Source organism: Gigantopelta aegis, chromosome 1, assembly GCF_016097555.1.
Source record: "Gigantopelta aegis isolate Gae_Host chromosome 1, Gae_host_genome, whole genome shotgun sequence".
NCBI lineage: Eukaryota > Metazoa > Mollusca > Gastropoda > Neomphalida > Peltospiridae > Gigantopelta > Gigantopelta aegis.
In genome coordinates, this window is record NC_054699.1 from 20585122 (window position 1) to 20606814 (window position 21693).

Sequence of the window (21693 nt, forward strand, 5' to 3'; positions counted from 1 at the left end):
TCAAAATGGATCGATCCTAGACCGACCATGCTTTACCACTGGGCTACATCTGGCCCTCTAATTTAGGTAGACACTGAAAATTAAATATGAATATGAATTATTCATCAACTATCTTAACTGATCAGGGTAGATTTCCATTTTATTACATATGTGCATTTACATTTCCATTAAAATTATATTATTATTTTTGAAGTAGATGTGAATAATCTTACTGTATGTTTACTACCGAAGTCAGTGGTAGTTTTCAGAAAAACAGACACTTAACATTTCAAAAGGGTGGATTTTATGGTACTTAACTACCGAGGGTACATGGATATCATCCACCAAGGGTACTTTTCCTTTAATATGGTATATTACATTACACATATGTTGGCTAATGTATATTTCAGCTATGTAAACACCTTCTAATGTAGACATGACAATTCAATATGAATATGATGGCGTAATCCTATTATTTAACTAATCAGGGTAGATTTTCTTTCCATGTGTGAAAGTTTTATTTTTTTATTTTTTTTGTAACAAGATGTCAATAATCTTACTGCATATTTACTATCCATGTCAGGAGTGGTTTTCAGAAAAGGAGACTTAAAATTTCAAAAACGTGGATTTTATCATACTTAACTACCGAGGGTACATGGATATCATCCACCGAGGGTAGTTTTCCTTTAATATGTTATATTACATTACACATATGTTGGCTAATGTATATTTCAGCTACATAAACACCTTCTAATGTAGACATGACAATTCAATATGAATATGATGGCTTAATCCATCATCTAACTGATCAGGGTAGGTTATCTTTTCATATGTAAAGTAAGAAAATAAAAATAAATAGATATGAATAACCTTACTGCATATTTACTATATATGTCAGAAGTAGTTTTCAGAAAAGGAGATCCTTAACATTTTAAAAGGGTGGATTTTACAGTATGGTACCAAACTACCGAGGGTACATGGATATCATCCACCAAGGGTACCTTTCTTTTAATATGGTACATTACATTACATATATGTTGGTTAATGTATATTTGAGCTGAATAAACACCTTATAATGTAAACATGACAATTTAATATGAATATGATGGCTTAATCCATTATCTAACTGATTAGGGTGGATTTTCTTTTCATATGAACATTTTAATTTTAATTTAATTTAATTTTTTTTTTTTTTTTTTTTTTTAATAAATAGATATGAATAACCTTACTGCATATTTACTATGTCAGGGGTAGTTTTCAGAAAAGGAGATTCTTAACATTTCAAAAGGGTGGATTTTACTGTACCTAACTACTGAAGGTACATGGATATCATCCACTGAGGGTACTTTTCCTTTAACATGGTATATTACATTACATATATGTTGGCCAATGTATATTTCAGCTAAGTAAACACCTTCTAATGTAGACATGACAATTAAATATGTATATGATGGATTAATCCATTATCTAAATGATCGGAGTACATTTCCAAATTAAAAGAAATTATTATTATTATTTAAAAATATATGTGAATAACCTTATGGTATATGTATGTTTACTGTCAGTGCTAGGGATAGTTCTAGGAAAATGAGACACTTAAGATTTCAGTATGGTGGATTTTACAGTACCGAACTACCAAGGGTACATTATCATCCACGGAGGGTACTTTTCCCAAAAGATGTTATATTAATTTACATATTTGTTAACTAATGTATATTTCAGCTAAGTAAACACCTTATGTAGACACTATATGTGATAGATTAATCCATTATCTAAATGATCAGTGTAGATGTCTAAATTGTTTGTAATGTTTTTATTTTATTTATATGTGAACAACCTTACAGTATGTCTACTATCCATGCTAGTAGTGGAGCGACTTAGCTGTTCAATTGTGCACATTTCTGTGAAAGCATGAACATTGGCAAATGGTTAGAGTAACCCAATACAAGGATATTTAGTTCAGGGCCCACTGGAAATTGCACCCTGTATGGCTGCCATCTTGAAATCCAAGATGGCCACCATTGTGGACCTTTTTGTTTAATATCTCCTTAACTAATACACATATCGAAAGAGTTGAAATGCCTATACCCACATGTTAGGGGACTAGGAATCCAGTGGTGACAGAAGTGTTTGCAAATTGTGGCTGCCATCTTGAAATCAAAGATGGTTGCCGTCCACATGCTATTTTGCCAATCTGATTAACATTAGCTCTACTGGGTTCTCCAGTAGATCTAACAGCATTGCGTGGACTCTCATGTCCAGGTGACATTTCATCTATAAATAACAATTTAAATATCGACCAATTACACTTCGCCTTTTATAGCGTTATTTGGGAGCATACAAATTCTAAAAATATCGGGCGAGACTATTTATGCAATAGGTGACCTTGTTGGTCTATTTCAACACTGAAAAAATGGGGGAAAGTGCAGTAATAAACTCTGGATTGTATACTAGTATAAACAGATTTTATATTGAAATTAGAAAGAAAGAAATGTTTTATTTAACGACGCACTCAACACATTTTATTTACGGTTATATGGCGTCAGACATATGGTTAAGGACCACACAGATTTTGAGAGGAAACCTGCTGTCACCACATAGGCTACTCTTTTATGACAGGCAGCAAGGGATATTTTATTTGCGCTTCCCACAGGCAGGATAGCATAAACCATGGCCTTTGTTGAACCAGTTATGGATCACTGGTCGGTGCAAGTGGGTTACACCTACCCATTGAGCCTTGTGGAGCACTCACTCAGGGTTTGGAGTCGGTATCTGGATTAAAAAAAAACCATGCCTCGACTGGGATCCGAACCCAGTACCTACCAGCCTGTAGACCGATGGCTAACCACTTTCACCGACCAGTGATCAATAACTGGTTCAACAAAGGCCATGGTTTGTGCTATCCTGCCTGTGGGAAGCGCAAATAAAAGATCTCTTGCTGCCTGTCATAAAAGAGTAGCCTATGTGGCAGCAGTGTCCCATTCCCCACTGTAACAGGGCAATACCACGATCACATTCCCCACTATAGCAGGCCAGCACCACCACCCCATTCCCCACTATAGCAGGGCAGCACCACCACCCCATTCCCCACTATAGCAGGGCAGCACCACCACCCCATTCCTCACTGTGACAGGGCAGTACCACTATCCCATTCCCCACTGTAACAGGGCACCACCATCCCATTCCCCACTGCGACAGGGCAGTACCACCACCCCATTCCCCACTGTGACAGGGCAGTACCACTACCCCATTCCTCGCTGCGGCAGGGCAGTACCATCACCCCATTCCTTGCTGTGACAGGGCAGTACCATCATCCCATTCCCCGCTCTGACAGGGCAGTACCACCATGCACAGGGCAGTACCACCATGCCATTCCCCACTGTGACAGGGCAGTACCACCACCCCATTCCCCACTGTGACAGGTTAGTACCACCACACCATTCCCCACTGTGACAGTGCAGTACCACAACCCCATTCCCCACTGACAGGGCAGTACCACCACCCCCGTCCCTACTGTGACAGGGCAGTACCACCACCCCATTCCCCACTGTGACAGGGCAGTACAACCACCCCATTCCCCACTGTGACAGGGCAGTACCACCACCCCATTCACCACTGTGACAGGGCAGTACCATCATCCCAGTCCCCACTGTGACAGGACAGTGCCATCCCATTACCCAATGTGACAGACGTGCTTGGACCTTCTGCGTATGCCAGTATGTATCAGATGGTTGATCGACTGATATACTCTGAAAGATGAGCCAGGACTGGTCGCCATCAATAAATACAGGTCATGTGATTTTCTCAGGAAATATTACACTAAATACAGGCCATGTGATTCTCCTAGGAAATATTCCACTAAATACAGGCCATGTGATTCTCCTAGGAAAGATTCCACTAAATACAGGCCATGTGATTCTCCTAGAAAAGATTCCACTAAATACAGGCCAGGTGGTTCACCCAGGAAAGATTCCACTAAATACAGGCCAGGTGGTTCACCCAGGAAAGATTCCACTCAATACAGGCCAGGTGGTTCTCCTAGGAAAGATTCCACTCAATACAGGCCAGGTGGTTCACCCAGGAAAGATTCCACTCAATACAGGCCAGGTGGTTCACCCAGGAAAGATTCCACTCAATACAGGCCAGGTGGTTCACCCAGGAAAGATTCCACTCAATACAGGCCAGGTGGTTCACCCAGGAAAGATTCCACTCAATACAGGCCAGGTGGTTCACCCAGGAAGATTCCACTAAAAAGAGGCCAGGTGGTTCACCCAGGAAGATTCCACTAAAAAGAGGCCAGGTGGTTCACCCAGGAAAGATTCCACTCAATACAGGCCAGGTGGTTCACCCAGGAAAGATTCCACTCAATACAGGCCAGGTGGTTCACCCAGGAAGATTCCACTAAAAAGAGGCCAGGTGGTTCACCCAGGAAAGATTCCACTCAATACAGGCCAGGTGGTTCACCCAGGAAGATTCCACTAAAAAGAGGCCAGGTGGTTCACCCAGGAAAGATTCCACTCAATACAGGCCAGGTGGTTAACCCAGGAAAGATTCCACTAAATACAGGCCATGTGATTCTCCTAGGAAAGATTCCACTAAATACAGGCCAGATGGTTGATCCAGGAAAGATTCCACTCAATACAGGCCATGTGATTCTCCTAGGAAAGATTCCACTAAATACAGGCCATGTGATTCTCCTAGAAAAGATTCCACTAAATATAGGCCAGGTGGTTCACCCAGGAAGATTCCACTAAAAAGAGGCCAGGTGGTTGACCCAGGAAAGATTCCACTAAATACAGGCCATGTGGTTCACCCAGTAAAGATTCCACTAAAAACAGGCCATGTTCGAATCTACCATACTGCTAATTTCTCATCGGGAACCTGTATCCAGTATATGACACCCCACGCCCTTCCTGCCAGATTGGTATTTCTCACCCATTTGAAAAAACAAAATTATTGATGTCATATGATATCCAACATATGTTGGTAACCTATTTAAAGACATGATTGGCAACTCTATGGTGATGACCTTGACGCCAAATCCAAACCAACCACTGAAAGTAGTATCACTGTCAATAGTTATTTTCTATATAACCTAACCCTAATTCTTTGAGGGTGTTTACAAAGAGAATACTACATCCATCCCTGCCCTTTAGATAACATTATCTTACAACTTCTGCTTTAGAAATCTATCCAACTTGTTTTCAGCAAAATAAATGGTATCCAAATAAAACACGTGTAATGTTCCCTACTTACTACAATGGCGGGTGGAGGACAGGCTTAAACTAGTTTGTTACAAATCGCAGGGAAGGAAGGAAATGTTTTATTTAACGACGCACAACACATTTTTTTAATTTTACGGTTATATGGCATCAGACATATGGTTAAGGACCACACAGATATTGAGAGAGGAAACCCGCTGTCGCTACTTTATGCGCTACTCTTTTCGATTAGCAGCAAGGGATCTTTCATATGCACCATTCCACAGACAGGATAATACATACCACGGCCTTTGATATACCAGTCGTGGTGCACAGGCTTAAATCGCAGGGTTGCACATCGCACACAATGCTACAAGAACATGACCACGTGACCCCGACCTGTTGTTAACCATAAACACATGACTGACAAACATCACAAATTATCACAGAAGCAGATTTATTAATTTCAACCAGAACGAACTAGAACCAACAACTGACGTTAAATTTTATCGTTTACATTTTGTTTGATCTCATAAACAATAAAATATCCATGTCAGCTGCGACGGTGCATGCGCCAAGTGCTGACGCCGTGCTATTTTTTAGGCGCCTGGTACTTGTCGCTGGTCGGGTTCAACTGCTGGCTGTGGTTATCCAGATCCGGCTTGGTTCCGGTTCCGGAATATCCCGATTGGTGCCCTTGGTAACTGGGGTTGTTGGGATTGCATTGTTTGCAGTGGTTATCCACATCCGGCTTGTCTCCAGTTCCTCCGTATTTTCCGCAGCTGGACATAGTTTTGTCTGAAATTAGACAACAACAGCTGTAATAAATGTAATTTTCTTTCTTAATTTACAAATACTAAACTATAAAATAATTTACTTTGCACATGCCGGGTAATATGATTTATTTAAAATAGTTTTGTACGTGTTACTTTTGTCGTCGAATATTATTTTTCTTAAAATATATCAGTGTGTAGTTTGCGTTACTTTTGTTGTAGGGTAAATGTGATATTGACTAGTATGGAAGGTATTGCACGGGCGGGGTGTGTTGGAGAATGTGAACTAGAGGATGAAGTATGAACAAGCACAGGAAAGTTGGGTGAGAGAATGCTCATAACAGGATGAATTGTTGGGAGGTCTGGCAGTGTTACTGGTTTTCATAATAGGATGAATTGTTGGGGTCTGGCAGTGTTACTGGTTTTCATAATAGGATGAATTGTTGGGGGTCTGGCAGTGTTACTGGTTTTCATATGGGAAGGAGCTTGTGTGTACTTACGGTGTAAGACGTGAATGCTTACAATTATAGTATTTGCATTGTGATAAATTGATTATTTAAATGTGTATTTTATTTAAATTTGTAAATACAAGACAACACTAGTTTCTGAATGAGAAATAGAATATTGTAATGTACATGTCATAATGAGCACATTAAACGCGCTCTCTCACAGATGGTTGACCTAATGGTATATGACAATATATACATTTGATTTGTACCTAAAAGTACTTTATTGAACCATCTACATAACCACCATATCACACTTATTATTGATATTTTATAAAAATAATTGAATTATGGGTACGGTCCATAATTCTGAGAAAAAATAATGGCTATTTGGAGAGCAGAGGTGTAACGTATTATTTTGAGTCACATGACGGGCATTCCCCGAATAACCGCAGTGCCAAAACGATTTACCAAGCTCGTGTAACGAGAACGCTTGAACACACAATGAAAATAAGTTATTAAAAAATAATAAAAACCTGTACTGAATGATATTAAGCTTATACATTAATTTCTTTTAGTAACAGAAGCATGTTAAATGTCGACAATCCCGACTATATTTAGTTAGGCCTTTGCATCTATAGGTAAATTTATCATTAGTCGTACGCGAAAAACTCTAAACATCTGGATCACAAACACCATCATTTTCCACCTTGTCAAATTCATTATGCCATATGCCATAACAGCTGACTTGGGATAGGAATTGTTGCATTTTTAAAGAATACTCTTAACTAGACAGTGTTTATATACGATATGACTATATATACGAAGGCCGTGTCTATAGCCTCCACTAACGAGGGCTGGCTATATTCACAGCAAACATGTATATAGGTGGTAAATAAGTACATGTATTTGATTGATCCATATTACCGAACCATCTGGAACAGGAGGAATACATACTAAGTACTGTACGAACAGTGCATTTTCTGAACAGGGGAGGGGGTGGGGGAATATACGAATTTAGCGGACTCTTTTGTGTACGTTTTCCACAGATATATGAATAGCGTCATATTGTCCCTACAGTACTAACAAAAATTTTATAATAAATAATAATAATAATAATAATGATGATGATGATGATGAATAAATAAATAAAAATAACAATTACAAATTATCAGCGGCTGAGGTAGATTAACTGAAAGAGAAACTAACTACGGACAGTACACAAACTAACAGGGCTTGAACTGAATAATTTTTCACTGATTGCAATTTTGAGGCTGCTTACGTAAATTTTGTAAAAAAATGTTAATTTTACTGCAAATAGATATGACTAAAAGGTTATTTTGTTGTCATATTTCAAATGCTCAAAATTGCAAGGGGCAATAAAACTCAAAATAATTTTTTTTATAGGCTACTAGTAAAGCTGAGACCACTTCTGGGTCCCCCTCTAAATTTATGTAATGTTTCTATAACAACCACCCCCATCCACCCGACCCCACCCCACCACGATGTGATTTTACCAACATTATAATACATGTAATAATAATAATAATAATAATAATACACAATTATTATTCCTATTACTATTATTATTACTACTACTACTACTACTACTACTACTACTACTACTACTATTATTATTATTATTATTATTATTATTATTAGCCTACTACTACCTTTTTGGGGTGGAGGGACGGTGTTTTATCTGGAGGAGTTTTGGCTATAAAAATGCAACATTAATGTGCGTGCACACACGCACAAACGGCAGGCTGAACTTGTCTCTGCACGTAGAACTGGATTCAACTGGATTAAGTAATAATTAGCCAACCTTTGGACGACAAAACATGCAACAGTACACTGGGTTTTTTACGCTATACATTAAAACCGAAATACCACTTTGCGAACCAGTCAACAAAATTTGCACACGTGCCTAATAATAATAATAATAATAAATGGTGAGTTAATGTTCCGACTGTTTATTATTTTATTTCAGCGTATTTGCTGTTATTTTCGTCATGAAAATATTTTTTTTAAATTATTATTTGCCATGTAGACCTATATAGCCGGCCCTCATTTGCGAAGTCTCTATACACAGCGATCGTTTATATAAAATCCAAAAATACATTATACGGTTGTCGTATATATAGCGTCATCACTACGAGTCTGTTTTTGCATATTTTTCATGTCTCATCACAAGAAGAGTTCGAAATTTTAAAAATTAAGCGTATCGTGGAATTCCCTCGATCATAGTTCAATTAAAATATTTTGGATCATACAATAACTAGGTTTGGTATTCCAAATGAATGTAAGTTTCATTTATAATGCATATTTAGAGAAACAAGGCCCACTAAATCCGTGATTGAGCTCCTTTAACACTATGGACATTTAGAGTTTGTTTAAATGTTGTATTGGGCGGTTGCTTTGTTATATTGTAGGGATGTTGTTTTATAATGTGAGTGGTGTATGTGTGAATTGTGTGCTCAGTGATACGGTGAGTGGTGTACGTGTGAATTGTATGCTCAGTGATAAGGTGAGTGGTGAATTGTGTGCTCAGTGATACAGTGAGTGGTGTATGTGTGCTCGGTGATATGGTGAGTGGTGTATGTGTGAATTGTGTGCTCAGTGATAAGGTGAGTGGTGTATGTGTGAATTGTGTGCTCAGTGATATGGCGAGTGGTGTATGTGTGAATTGTGTGCCCAGTGATATGGTGAGTGGTGTATGTGTGAATTGTGTGCTCAGTGACACGGTGAGTGGTGTATGTGTGAATTGTGTGCTCAGTGATATGGTGAGTGGTGTATGTGTGAATTGTGAGCTCAGTGATACGGTGAGTGGTGTATGTGTGAATTGTGTGCGCAGTGATACGGTGAGTGTTGTATGTGTTGTGTGCTCAGTGATATGGTGAGTGGTGTATGTGTGCTCAGTGATATGGTGAGTGGTGTAGGTGTGAATTGTGTGCTCAGTGATAAGGTGAGTGGTGTATGTGTGCTCAGTGATATGGGGAGTGGTGTATGTGTGCTCAGTGATATGGTGAGTGGTGTATGTGTGAATTGTGTGCTCAGTGATATGGCGAGTTGGTATGAAAGAGGTAGAATATTTATTTTTGTTTTGTTGTAATAAATGTTTATAATTTAAAAAAAATTCGAGTTTATCTTTTCTAAAACCTTTAGCACATATTATTATTATTATTATTACTATTACTGTTACTATTATTATTACTATTCCACATCGGTGGACCCACTGAGCTATATATCATTGCAGCCAGTGCACCACAATTGGTATATCAAAGGCCGTGGTATGTACTATCCTGTCTGTGGGATGGTGCATATAAAATTCCCTTGCTACTAATGGAAAAAAAAATGTATCGGGTTTCCTCTCCATGACTCAAAATGTCCATATGTTTGACATCTAATAGCCGATGATTAATAAATCAATGTGCTCTAGTGGTGTCGTTAAACAAAACAAACTTCTTATTATTACTATTATTATTATTGTCAATTAAGTTAGAAATATTAACCTTTCAAACTATAATTAAAAAATTGAATATATTAATATAAACTAGATTATTATATTATTATTATTAATTATTAGTAGTATTGAGGCTGTTATTGATGATTTGAGAACAAATAAAATCAACAGCCAGACTATTAAAGGGATGTAAAGGTTATGGTATTAAAACACTATAGATAATTAATATATTGACGTTCAAAAGAAACGTACATACATAAAATGTAAATAATTTGGACCTGCTTCAGATTGAGCTAAGTGCCACCCGGAGAGGACTCTATTAAAATACATCTCAATAATGAACAATGGTAGGACAGTATGGTGGCCATCTTGAAAAATGGCCACCATATTGAAAATTCAAGTGGTTCATCGATTGGATTTGATGAACTCCCCAATGAGATAATTTGTGCCAAGTTTGATTTTTTTTATCATCATTTGAAAGGTTTTCCCAATTATCTGCTCTCCCAATAGTGCTATTAGTAGTTGACTCTGTTTTGGGGAGGGGGCCCTACTTTGACCCTCATATTTGCCACACCCACCAGAAGCCCGTTTACCAAAACCTTTTTGTTAACATATATGATGAGGAATACAAAAAGCAGGTCTACATGTCCTCTCCAGGTGGCACTTGGCTCATTCTGAAGCCAGTCTAAATGGGAAAACACCTTTCAAACACTTTGCATGTATCACGAAATGCATTGTGGCATTTAGATGTTGAACTTCATGATACTTTCACATCTCACCATACCGTTTGTTGGTTTTCTATTAAACAATTTCAAGCCTTGTAAATATAATTAATTTCTTTTGGATGTCAGTATAGTTTCCGTGTATTGTTTAAATTAGCTTGCTACATCTGTATTTATAACATACATTTATTATATCGGCTTATTATCAATGAATTTATGCATTTATTAAAATTAATGTATTTTATTTAGTAAGCAATTTATTAATATCCACGTCTCGGAACTGACAAAGAGCCGGTAGTAAATGCCGCTAAAAATTAATTGTTTCCAGACAACAGGTAGCTTTTACTTTGTGTCTTATTTGTGGCAGTATTCCAGATGCTAGTATATCAGGAATTCCCCATCTTCAAAAAGCGATCATATAAATCATAAACTTTATCCACGTTTATCGCGTCTTTTCAATTGCTTTTCATAGGTTTTTTTACACTGCAAGTTTAATTAGAGTGTAATTTTGATACTCATCTCTAGAACTGCCAGTTTAATTAGAGTGTAATTTTGATACTCATCTCTAGAACTGCCAGTTTAATTAGAGTGTAATTTTGATACTAATCTCTAGAACTGCAAGTTTAATTAGTGTAATTTTGATACTAATCTCTAGAACTGCCAGTTTAGTTAGAGTGTAATTTTGATACTAATCTCTAGAACTGCAAGTTTAATTAGAGTGTAATTTTGATACTAATCTCTAGAATTGCAAGTTTAATTAGTGTAATTTTGATACTAATCTCTAACTGCAAGTTTAATTAAAGTGTAATTTGAGACTAATCTCTAGAACTGCAAGTATAATTAGTGTGTAATTTTGATACTAATCTCTAGAACTGCAAGTTTAATTAGTGTGTAATTTTGAGACTAATCTCTAGAACTGCAAGTTTAATTAGTGTGTAATTTTGATACTAATCTCTAATTAGACTGTAATTTTGAGACTAATCTCTAGAACTGCCAGTTTAATTAGTGTAATTTTGATACTTATCTCTATAACTGCCAGTTTAATTAGTGTAATTTTGAGACTAATCTCTAGAACTGCGTTTCACTTTCTAGAATTTGCTTCCAGCTTAAAATTTGAAAAACAAAGACTGCTCTCCATTTCAAAAAGACTGTTCTCAATTCCATAAAGACTGCTCTCCATTTCACAAAGACTGCTCTCCATTTATTTCACAAAGACTGTTCTCCATTTCACAAAGACTGTTCTCCATTTATTTCACAAAGACTGTTTTCCATTTCACAAAGACTGCTCTCCATTTCACAAAGACTTCTTCATTTCACAAAGACTGTTCTTCATTTCACAAAATGGATTTCGATCTTGAATATTCATGTTATTAACAATGCAATATAACATGCATGATTTGTGATGATCCCTTACTGCCAATGGACAAATTTAGCGGGCTTCCTCTCTAAGACGTATCAAAAATTACCAAATGTTTGACATCCAATAGCAGATGATGAAATAATAAATCGGTACTCTAGTGATTTTGTTAAACAAATACAAACTAACCTTTTCCCTAACATTAACCTTATTTTATGGGCAATAACATACTCCCTTCCTCCAAGGGATCCCCCCACCAAAGACAAAAGAAAAAAAAAGGAAAAAGGAGAAGCATTAACGAAGTAAAGTAAAAGGTAAAGTTTGTTTTATTTAATGACGCCATTCGAGCACATTGATTTTTTATCTTATCATTGGCTATTGGACGTCAAACATATGGTCATTCTGACACTTTTTTGTTTAGAGGAAACCCGCTGTCACCACATAGGCTACTTTTACGACAGGCAGCAAGGGATCTTTTATTTGCGCTTCCCACAGGCAGGATAGCACAAACCATGGCCTTTGTTGAACCAGTTATGGATCACTGGTCGGTGCAAGTGGTTTACAGCTATCCATTGAGCCTTGCGGAGCACTCACTCAGGGTTTGGAGTTGGTATCTCGATTAAAAATTCCTTGCCTCGACTGGGATCCGAACCCAGTACCTACCAGCCTGTAGACTGATGGCCTAACCACAACGCCATCGAGGCCGGTTAGAAGTATGCTAAGCGAGTTAGGCAGTGTGAAAATAGTGCATAGTTCACGTTAGCACAGACGCGGTCACAGATATACACACTGTATATATTTTTAGTGATTTAAATGTACCAAATTATTTTGTTACTAGTGCTGGAGTTAATTTTGTTCTGAGGAGATGAGAAAGAATTTTTTTCTCGATTTCAATTAAAACCCCAAACTTTTATAGTATCAATAAATTCTCGGTGCTGTACTATTTGTATAATATGTTCGCTACTATAGATACCATTTTATGGAATTGAAACTTTTACTACAGACATATAACATCATATTAAATTCCTTGGAATTTAATTGCATTTATGCGGGGGTTAAGACATGTTTATTTAGGGGACTATTTGGCGTTGCGATAAGCAATTTGGCAGGAGTAATTAAGGTGACCATGCTGCGCATGAATGTCTTTTATGGTCATGTGACGGGCACTTGTTGGAATTGGCGCCGAAGCAGAAGGTAAGAAATCTTTGTGATTTTCTACCGGCCTCGGTGGCGTAGTGGTTAAGCCATCGGACTACAGGCTGGTAGGTACAGGGTTCGCAGCCCGGTACCGGCTCCAACCCAGAGCGAGTTCTTAAGGGCTCAATGGGTAGGTGTAAGGCCACTACACCCTCTTCTCTCTCACTAACAACTAACCAACTAACAACTAACCCACTGTCCTGGACAGACAGACCAGATAGCTGAGGTGTGTGCCCAGGACAGCGTGCTTGAACCTTAATTGGATATAAGCACGAAAATAAGTTGAAATGAAATGAAATGTGATTTTCTGGTCCCGCCTCCATCCCCAACTTGTATCCACCAGTTTTTATTTGCAAGTGAACATAGTTCACTGTTTGTACATATATACATGTTAGGTGGGTAGGCGGATTCTCCCCCACCTACAATAATCAACTGTTATCAGGAGAGATGTGTTATGTGATCTTTTGAAATAGTAACACCTATAATGTCAGGTGGCTATTACATGTATATTACATATTTTATGTCGTTTAATAAAACGGCCATTTTCAATTCTATCCTGTTTTACTGGTTTTTATTTGACTATTGTACTACATGTAGCTAGCAGTTTGACTGACTAACCTCGCAGCATAAATAACATAATATACTGGTTTTGTAGAAACTTTCACGGTTTTGTGTTGTATTCTAGGAACCGGCGTGACGTCACACGGCCTAGTTACCGATCATCCGGGTCTTTGGGGGTGAAGCAAAGCCTTAGTGATTACTGGTTTACATAGAATAAAGTTATCATATTAAATTTTTACATGCCTTACATATTGTCATTTATTTTCTGTAGCTAACACTTAGTTGCAATACGTCTTATGTGTATTATAACAGCTTGGGTTGCCATATAAGAGAAACGAATCACGGGAATCTGAATTAGTATAATCTATATTTAGTTCCGTTGTGTTTCCGTGTACTTTGAATGTCGAGGGGACAGGGCAGGTTGGGCAGAATATAATTTTTGTTGATGCAATTTTCAGGTAATGTTAATTATAAATTTTAACAATTTTGAAATGATAAGATAATTATTAATATAATAATTATGATGTGGGCTACAAAATATATAATTTGTATTTATAATAAAATTTGTATGCATGATTAAGTTAATTATTTTTATGATTTAATAATTATTTTATTTCCAAATAATATGTAATAATTAAACAATGGCAAAGTTGTTACTTTACAACTTCAAAATTACAACAGTATTATTGTCATATCTTATTATATAGATGTATTGGCAATAGTATAATGTTCCACTGAATACATTCTTTTATTCTTAAAACAAAATACAGTTTCTTGAAATAATAAAATGCTTTTGTTTTTACAGATTGCAAAATTACCACATGATGTTGCCCTTCCTTACCGGTTGAATGCAGGCAACAAAAAATAGCAATAATACAATATAGCCATTCTTAGACCTTGACATCTAGGGGGAGCAATATCTCTCTCTACTTACCCATCATACCTGAGATTAGTTCAAGGAGAATAATATCTAGTTTTCTTTGGCATGTGAATTTATATACATGTAGTATCAATATGGTAATATTTTAAATTGCCCCCCATAAACTACATTAGGGAGCAAATAATCAGTTCCCTCAGTTATTTTCATGTCGAGGTCTACAACCTAATAAAACATAAGTGTTACCTCGTCGAACAAACATGCAAATGTTTTAATAATAGGGTTTAACCTGGTATATTTAGTAATAAAACACAAAAACTTACCTGAGTAAATAATGGTTAATATATATATATATATATATATATATATTGGTGTTGTTTTATATCTAGTCACAATGGATATTGCAGATATTTTCTTGTTCAGTCTTGTGCTGTATTGGAATTGTTATTGCAGTTCAATTTAAGTAATATCTACAAAACTAATTTTTAATAGTATACAATGTACAGCTGGAGAAAGGAGGCAAATATGGTTGTTAATAAACTGATCTATATTGGTATGCCTTCTACTAGACTACACATATTTAACCCAAGTTGCTTTTAACCCGGGTTAAATTACCTCATGTAGATGCACTTATGTAGCATATTCAAGGAAAATATATGAATGAGATGGTTAAATGCTATATTCTTCATGTCAAACAGTGTTTTAAAAATGGAAAACAAATATCAGATATGGCAGTTGACCATTCATTTTATTGCAGGCAATTGCTAAAGCAGATTACACACACAAACACACACACACTGAACTGTAGAATACCATGAAACTACATATATATGTAAAAAGGTAAGTCCTCTAACTTGAACAAGCAAAATGTACCACAACCACCAAATTATATTGATCCACAATAGAACAGATTTTTATGTATTTTTAGATTTATGTATATGTATGTGTGTATATATATATACATATATATATATATATATATATACACACACACACACACACACTTTATATATATACTGAAACAAAGGCACACACATTATTTACCCTCTGCACCAAAGTAAATACTAAACACACGGAGAGAAGGGGGGGGGGGGGGGGGGGGAACGACCTATATTTTCTTACTGCAGGCCTGCTACAGACACATTTGCAAAAAAAAAAAAATAATAATAATTAAAGTTTAAACAAGAATTTAGGCCTATATTATAATTATTATATGTGTGTAATTTAGCAGTATAAACTTTTATTTTAAAATTAAAAAATAAATAAATAAGATGTAGTAGCTGTAGTATGGCAAAATAAATACAAGTATAGATAATATCCAAGCAACTATGATTAAATGAAAAATAAAGACCACACAAATTTAATGATAAAGGAATATACTCTTTATTCAAGAACTGGATGCATCGTTTTGTTGGGGGGGGGGGGGGGGGGGGGTCATGGGAAGACGATGGAATTGTGTATTTTATTTACAGTATAATGTGGGATTTTTATCACTGCACATGCTTTAACCATTTTGTTTGCTAAATTAATCTCTGTTGGTGTCAACAAGCAACAACATTAAAGTCAACGTAGTCGCATTCTGTGAGGGAAGCCATGAAATTCCATCAGGTTTGTCGTTTTAATGACCCTACCCACAAGCGGCGCCTAGTCTCTTCTTTTGGAAATTTGTAAAACGATATTTTTTTTAACATCATGTTGTGATTTATGCAGCCAACTGCACAACATATGTTAGGCATCGTGACCGTTAACTGTTGTAAATGATCGACCAAAGTTGCCTCATTTCACTATCAAACCATACGTAACTAAGGAGAAGCTTCACCGCGTCACGAGATAAACAATGACGGCCAGGGGTCGAAGTACCCGTATGTTCGGTTCCGAGAATACTTTTTCCGCCATCTAATTTAAAATAGTTGGACTTTTTTTAATCACACAATATATTATGACAACATTTATATATCCCCCCCCCCCGAAAATAATAATAAAATCAACAAAAAACAAACAAAAACAAAACAAAACAAAAAACACACTGATAAAAACTAAAGAAAATAATTAATAAACCCCAACATAAAAAACTAGTCTGAAAACCCCCAGAAAGAAAGCAAGACAAATAATAAAGGGAAACGAACCTTGCGTGGACCTGGATGTGTAATTTGATACAGATTTCTAGTTCTGTCCTCTTAGTTTCGTTAACGGGAATGGCCGGGCACCAATGACGCAGGCTCTTTTATTATAAATTTATATACCTATTCTTTATTGAGCAGCACGTCACATCACTCGTGCAGTGGAAAATTCCACTTTGTGTTACAGAAAGCACACAAACAGAAAGTAGAGTTTTTCTTGGAAATAACAAACAAATCGATAGCGTACATATTAGTAATTGAAATCGGATATAGTCTCTTTCCTCCAAATTATTTCTCCTTTTTAAAACGTTTGTTTCCGGGGTGTTGCAGTGGCCAAAACATTTGTCTCCTTGTTTTGTATACGAGTTTTATTTATTATGTCGTTTTTAGTTACCTTACAGCTAAAGTTGGGTTTTTTAACGACACCACCAGAGTACATTGATTAATTAATCATCGGCTATTGAATGTCAAACATTTGGTAATTATGACTCGTAGTCATCAGAGGAAACACAATACATTTTTCCTAATGCAGCAAGAGATCTTTTATATGTACTTTCCCACAGACAAGAAAGCACATACTGCGGCCTTTGACAAGTTGTGGTGCATTGGTTGGAACGAGATAAAACCCAAATCAGTTGAATGGATGCACATAGGTAATTCGATCCTGCGACGTAAGCACATGAGTCGAGCGCTCAAACGACTGAACTAAATCCTGTCACTTCCACTTTTTGTCTTCTGGTTGAATGTGTTTTAATGTTTACCATTGTTCCTGTCACGTTTTGTCGTCATGCTGGTCAGTTCTACAAAACCAGGCACACTTACTAGCAGTCATCAAGTGATACCCATACGAGTGCCGCTCATTACTTGGGCTTTTCTCGTTCCAACCAATGCACCACAAACTGCACATATTTACAGCAGAATCCTCAGATGATGGGCTTCCAAAAAAGAACAACGACAGCATGTTCTCCAAATTTGGTACCAATATTCGAAAATTTGGGTCCTATCTCCTACACTAATAGTAAAAAATGTCATCGGTTTACAAAGTTTTCGAAGTCATATTCTATCAGTTTATATTTTTTAAATGTGTTTAGCGTACATAGAAAAATGATCTCCAACTAGGTAGAGACAGATTAACAAAAGATTAATTAAACAGAATCAGGAAAATATCATTTCAAACCCTGAGCAGATGACATTATTCACTATAGACGGATACTGCTGTTTGATTTATATACAGACCACTGTGTTTACAAACTACACATAAACAATGATATAGAACATTTTTGTTATTTCCAAAAGAAAACGAAGAAAAAAAAAATGAAGAAAAAAAGAGAATCTAACCCCTCCAACAACCCCAATCCCCCGCCCCTGTCCCCTCCCCCCTTCAAAATGAACAAAACAACAAAAACCTACAACAAACAAACAAAACATCACATTTAAAATGGAGGCGGATACAATGCTTAGCCTTGCCTAGTCTGGTATTGTATTATTATTATTATATTAAAAATCCCATGCCTCGACTGGGATCCAAACCCAGTACCTACCAGCCTGTTGACCGATGGCCTAACCACGACGCCACCGAGGCCGGTAATTTTTGCCCGAATTAATAAATTGAGGTTTTTCTCCAGCACGGGGGGGGGGGCGCAACTGACTCGCCCCCGTCTCGTACGCTTATGAACAGGTTATTATCACTACGTATGCTGACGGCAGAAAGCGATCATAACCGTACAAATGTTCGTCTAGCACTTGAACTTTGTTTGACTCGATTCTTTCTTTTAACTCAACCCAGTTGTATTCGCGGTGATACGCATCCGCCTAGAGGCTATGAACCCCCCCCCCCCCCCATTACAGATTGTACCCCATTACAGATTGTACACACACACCCCATTACAGATCGTACCCCCTCATTACAGATTGTAACCCCCCCCCCCCCCCCCCCCCCCCCCCCCCCCGACATCATTCCTATGGGCCTGATGTTTCAAGAAAATAGTAAACAAAGCTGGAATACATTTGACTTGTCATACAGATAAAACGAACACAACCTTGATTTGATGAAATAAGCTACAACGACCTTCATATAAACCCACAAACTAATTAAAATTAGCTCATCTGGTTAATTACTATTACCTGTGGATCTAACAGTATCCCATTGGAGTTCATGTCCAGTTGACCTTTTATTCGACCAATCAAAACCTTACTTGCAGAATCATGCCAGTGATTTGAAAAGAATTTGAAACATTCGGAATTATGCCGAGGGTATACGAACTAATTCGGGTAAATTACGAAGTATGCCGGAAACTAATTTCAATATTAAATTTTAATATTGACCTTCCGTTTCAAGGCGGAAAAAAAACCCGTAATAGTATAGCCATCATAGGCGTCGATCCGGTTTTAAAAGTGGGGGGGACCGATACATATACATATAATTTTGTTTTTTTTTGCAAGGGGTGGGGGGGGTCGAGGTGTCTGGCGAAGCCCGCCACCGCGAGCGCCGCAGGCGCGAAGCCCGTGGGTGGGGGTCTGGGGGCCCTCCCCCCGAACATTTTGGAAAATTGACCCCTTCTAGGGCTGTTCTGAGGTGTTTTCTGCTGGCTAGCCGAGCTGCTTTCTGACAAAATATTTTTCGCCTTAATTATTGTGACTAAACTGAACAAATGGTATATAGATACAATATAACTTTATTGGTCAAATTTCTTAATTCAAGTACAAATAATGAACATGAATAAAAACAATGGTGCCACTGATGGTATTCCAACAAGTCTTTAATGGTCTAAAATTTCCCAAAAACACTACGCCGTGTATCGCTCGATCCATCGACAAATTCAATTGCGATATCTCGTGCAGTGCACTCGGCAAGACGATTTCTGTGCACATGACAGGCCATCACGTCTGCTGTGCTGCTGCCAAATGTAGATGATGCCTCATTCAGTGCCTCCAGCACGTGTGCGTAGTTGCTAAGGACGGCTCTAACGGCAATACCACGTGACAGCCAGCGGGTTGGACAAAGCGGCTTCAGGCGTGAAGGGGAAGGGCTATCATCCATAACTTGCAGATCGAGATACAAATTTTTAAATTTTCCTGATGAGTTGTAGAAGCCGCCCAGTTCCTGCACCACGTTAAGAGCATCGCGAAGGAACGGTGCACTCTCGATGGCCTTCGCACAGATGAGGTGCGTGATGTGTGCACCGCAATGCGTGTAGTTTGCCAGTGGTTGTACTTTCTTGATCAGTGCTTGGCAGCCTTGGTATTTGCCCGACATATTGCTGGCTCCGTCATACGTTTGCGCTCTCAGATGCGTGATTGGGAGGTTGAGTCTGAGCAACGCGTCTTGCAGCATATTGCTGAGGCTGGCACCAGTCATCTCAGATACGCTGTACAGACCGATAAAGTCCTCGTGAACGTCGTAAGCGTCGTCTATATATCGCACGCATATTGCCTCCTGTTCAACGCCTTGGATGTCTTGGGTTCCGTCGACAATGACTGCAAAAAGGCCCACGTTCTTGCAAATATTTCGCAGCACCATGTGTGCCATGATTTTTAACAGTTCGTTTTGCACGGCAACGCTTGTGTATGAAGTTGTGCGTGTCAACCACCTCTGTAACACGACGTCATCGTTGCTCCGCAGCTCTAACAACTTCATGAAGTTACCGTCGCTTGACACTTTGCCGCGTATTGCCAGTCCCTGCTGCGCTAGATACTGGACGGTCGTCACAATCTTCAGCAGAGCGTTGCGCGCCTTCGTTTGTTCTTTAAGATGGTGCGTACTTAACTGTGCGTCAACGTCGTTGTTGGAAGACCGGAATTTCAGGTTGCTATGAGAAATCATATGTGCAGATGTCTTTTCGTGGATTTTGAATTTCTCAATTGCCTTCTTCCAGTTGCAAAATCCCTTGGAAACAAATGTGTCCTCTGAATACCGCGCCATGCCGGCCAAGTCCATGCATGCTGCTTTAGCACAAGTAAAGCAGAGTACTCCGCTAACGTTAGCGTCAAAGTGGAGCCATGGAAAGCTATCGAACCACGCGCGCTGAAAACATAGCGTTCGTTTAGCGAGCCGTTGCACCGGCATGCAGTTGACGTCCCGTGGCTGGTACGGCACTGGCGGTAAGATGGGCAACCGTGTCTGAGAAGTGACTCTTTTCTCTGTTTTTTCTTTAACATCTTCACCAACAACTTCGACATTTGAATCCGGTGTTGTCCCTACTCGCAACAGAGTCTGGGCATGGCGTGGTATGGCAGTGAAGAACTTTTTAATGTCCATGGTAGTTTTTCTACGGTATACTATCTCCGTTAGCGTTTCGTCCTGGACGATGCAGTTTGCCAAATAACCTGCGTGTAATTCATCAAATTCGAATTGTTGTATCAAATAGCATGTCAAAATAACCGGATATAAGCCTATGGGTACAATGATAATTGACGAATACATTGTATGCAAAATATTCGTTATTAGATTCCTGGAGACTGGAGTAGTTGTTTTTCCGACGATATAACCACGGCCGGTCTATAACAACTAAACTAGTGACCATCATCTACCTAGCGCGCATGCGCTATTGGTAGTTTGATCCGATGTCCTTGTTTCAAAATAAAATAAACGCATTTTTTTCAGAATAAATAAAAAATTATAATAATTAAACAATATTATTTACTTGACAAATTAACAAATATCGCTAGTAACCATTATTTATATAACTTTCGTTCCGTCTTTCCTTTACGTGTTTTATTTTATTATTAATTTCAAATGTCTTTCATTGGGTTTTTCAAATTATAAAAAAGTAGACGCCAGTACTGAACATTTCTGGTGTTACATTTTTATAGACTTTCTGCCCCAACACTTGGGTATAATTATTTCAAATTACACATCACTACCTAAGTTTATAGATTGATATTTCTATTGATGATGATGAAAGGAGAGAGAGAGAGAGAGAGAGAGAGAGAGAGAGAGAGAGAGAGAGAGAGAGAGAGAGAACATATATATTATTATTCAAAATAGCATATACACT

General features: G+C 37.9%; 1 protein-coding gene and 1 long non-coding RNA gene across 2 annotated transcripts; both read right to left on the bottom strand.

The window, feature by feature from the left end:
- Positions 1-5620: 5620 nt before the first annotated feature.
- LOC121392457 lies at positions 5621-17141 on the bottom strand. The gene is made up of 2 exons (XR_005960505.1): positions 16703-17141; positions 5621-5978 (listed from the first exon to the last, which is right to left on the bottom strand). It is a non-coding gene; the product is annotated as an uncharacterized LOC121392457 (long non-coding RNA).
- Positions 17142-19463: 2322 nt separating this feature from the next.
- Positions 19464-20954, bottom strand: LOC121370694 (zinc finger MYM-type protein 1-like). The gene has a single exon (XM_041496144.1). The coding sequence runs from the start codon at positions 20952-20954 to the stop codon at positions 19464-19466; it is 1491 nt and encodes a 496-aa protein (XP_041352078.1).
- Positions 20955-21693: the final 739 nt, after the last annotated feature.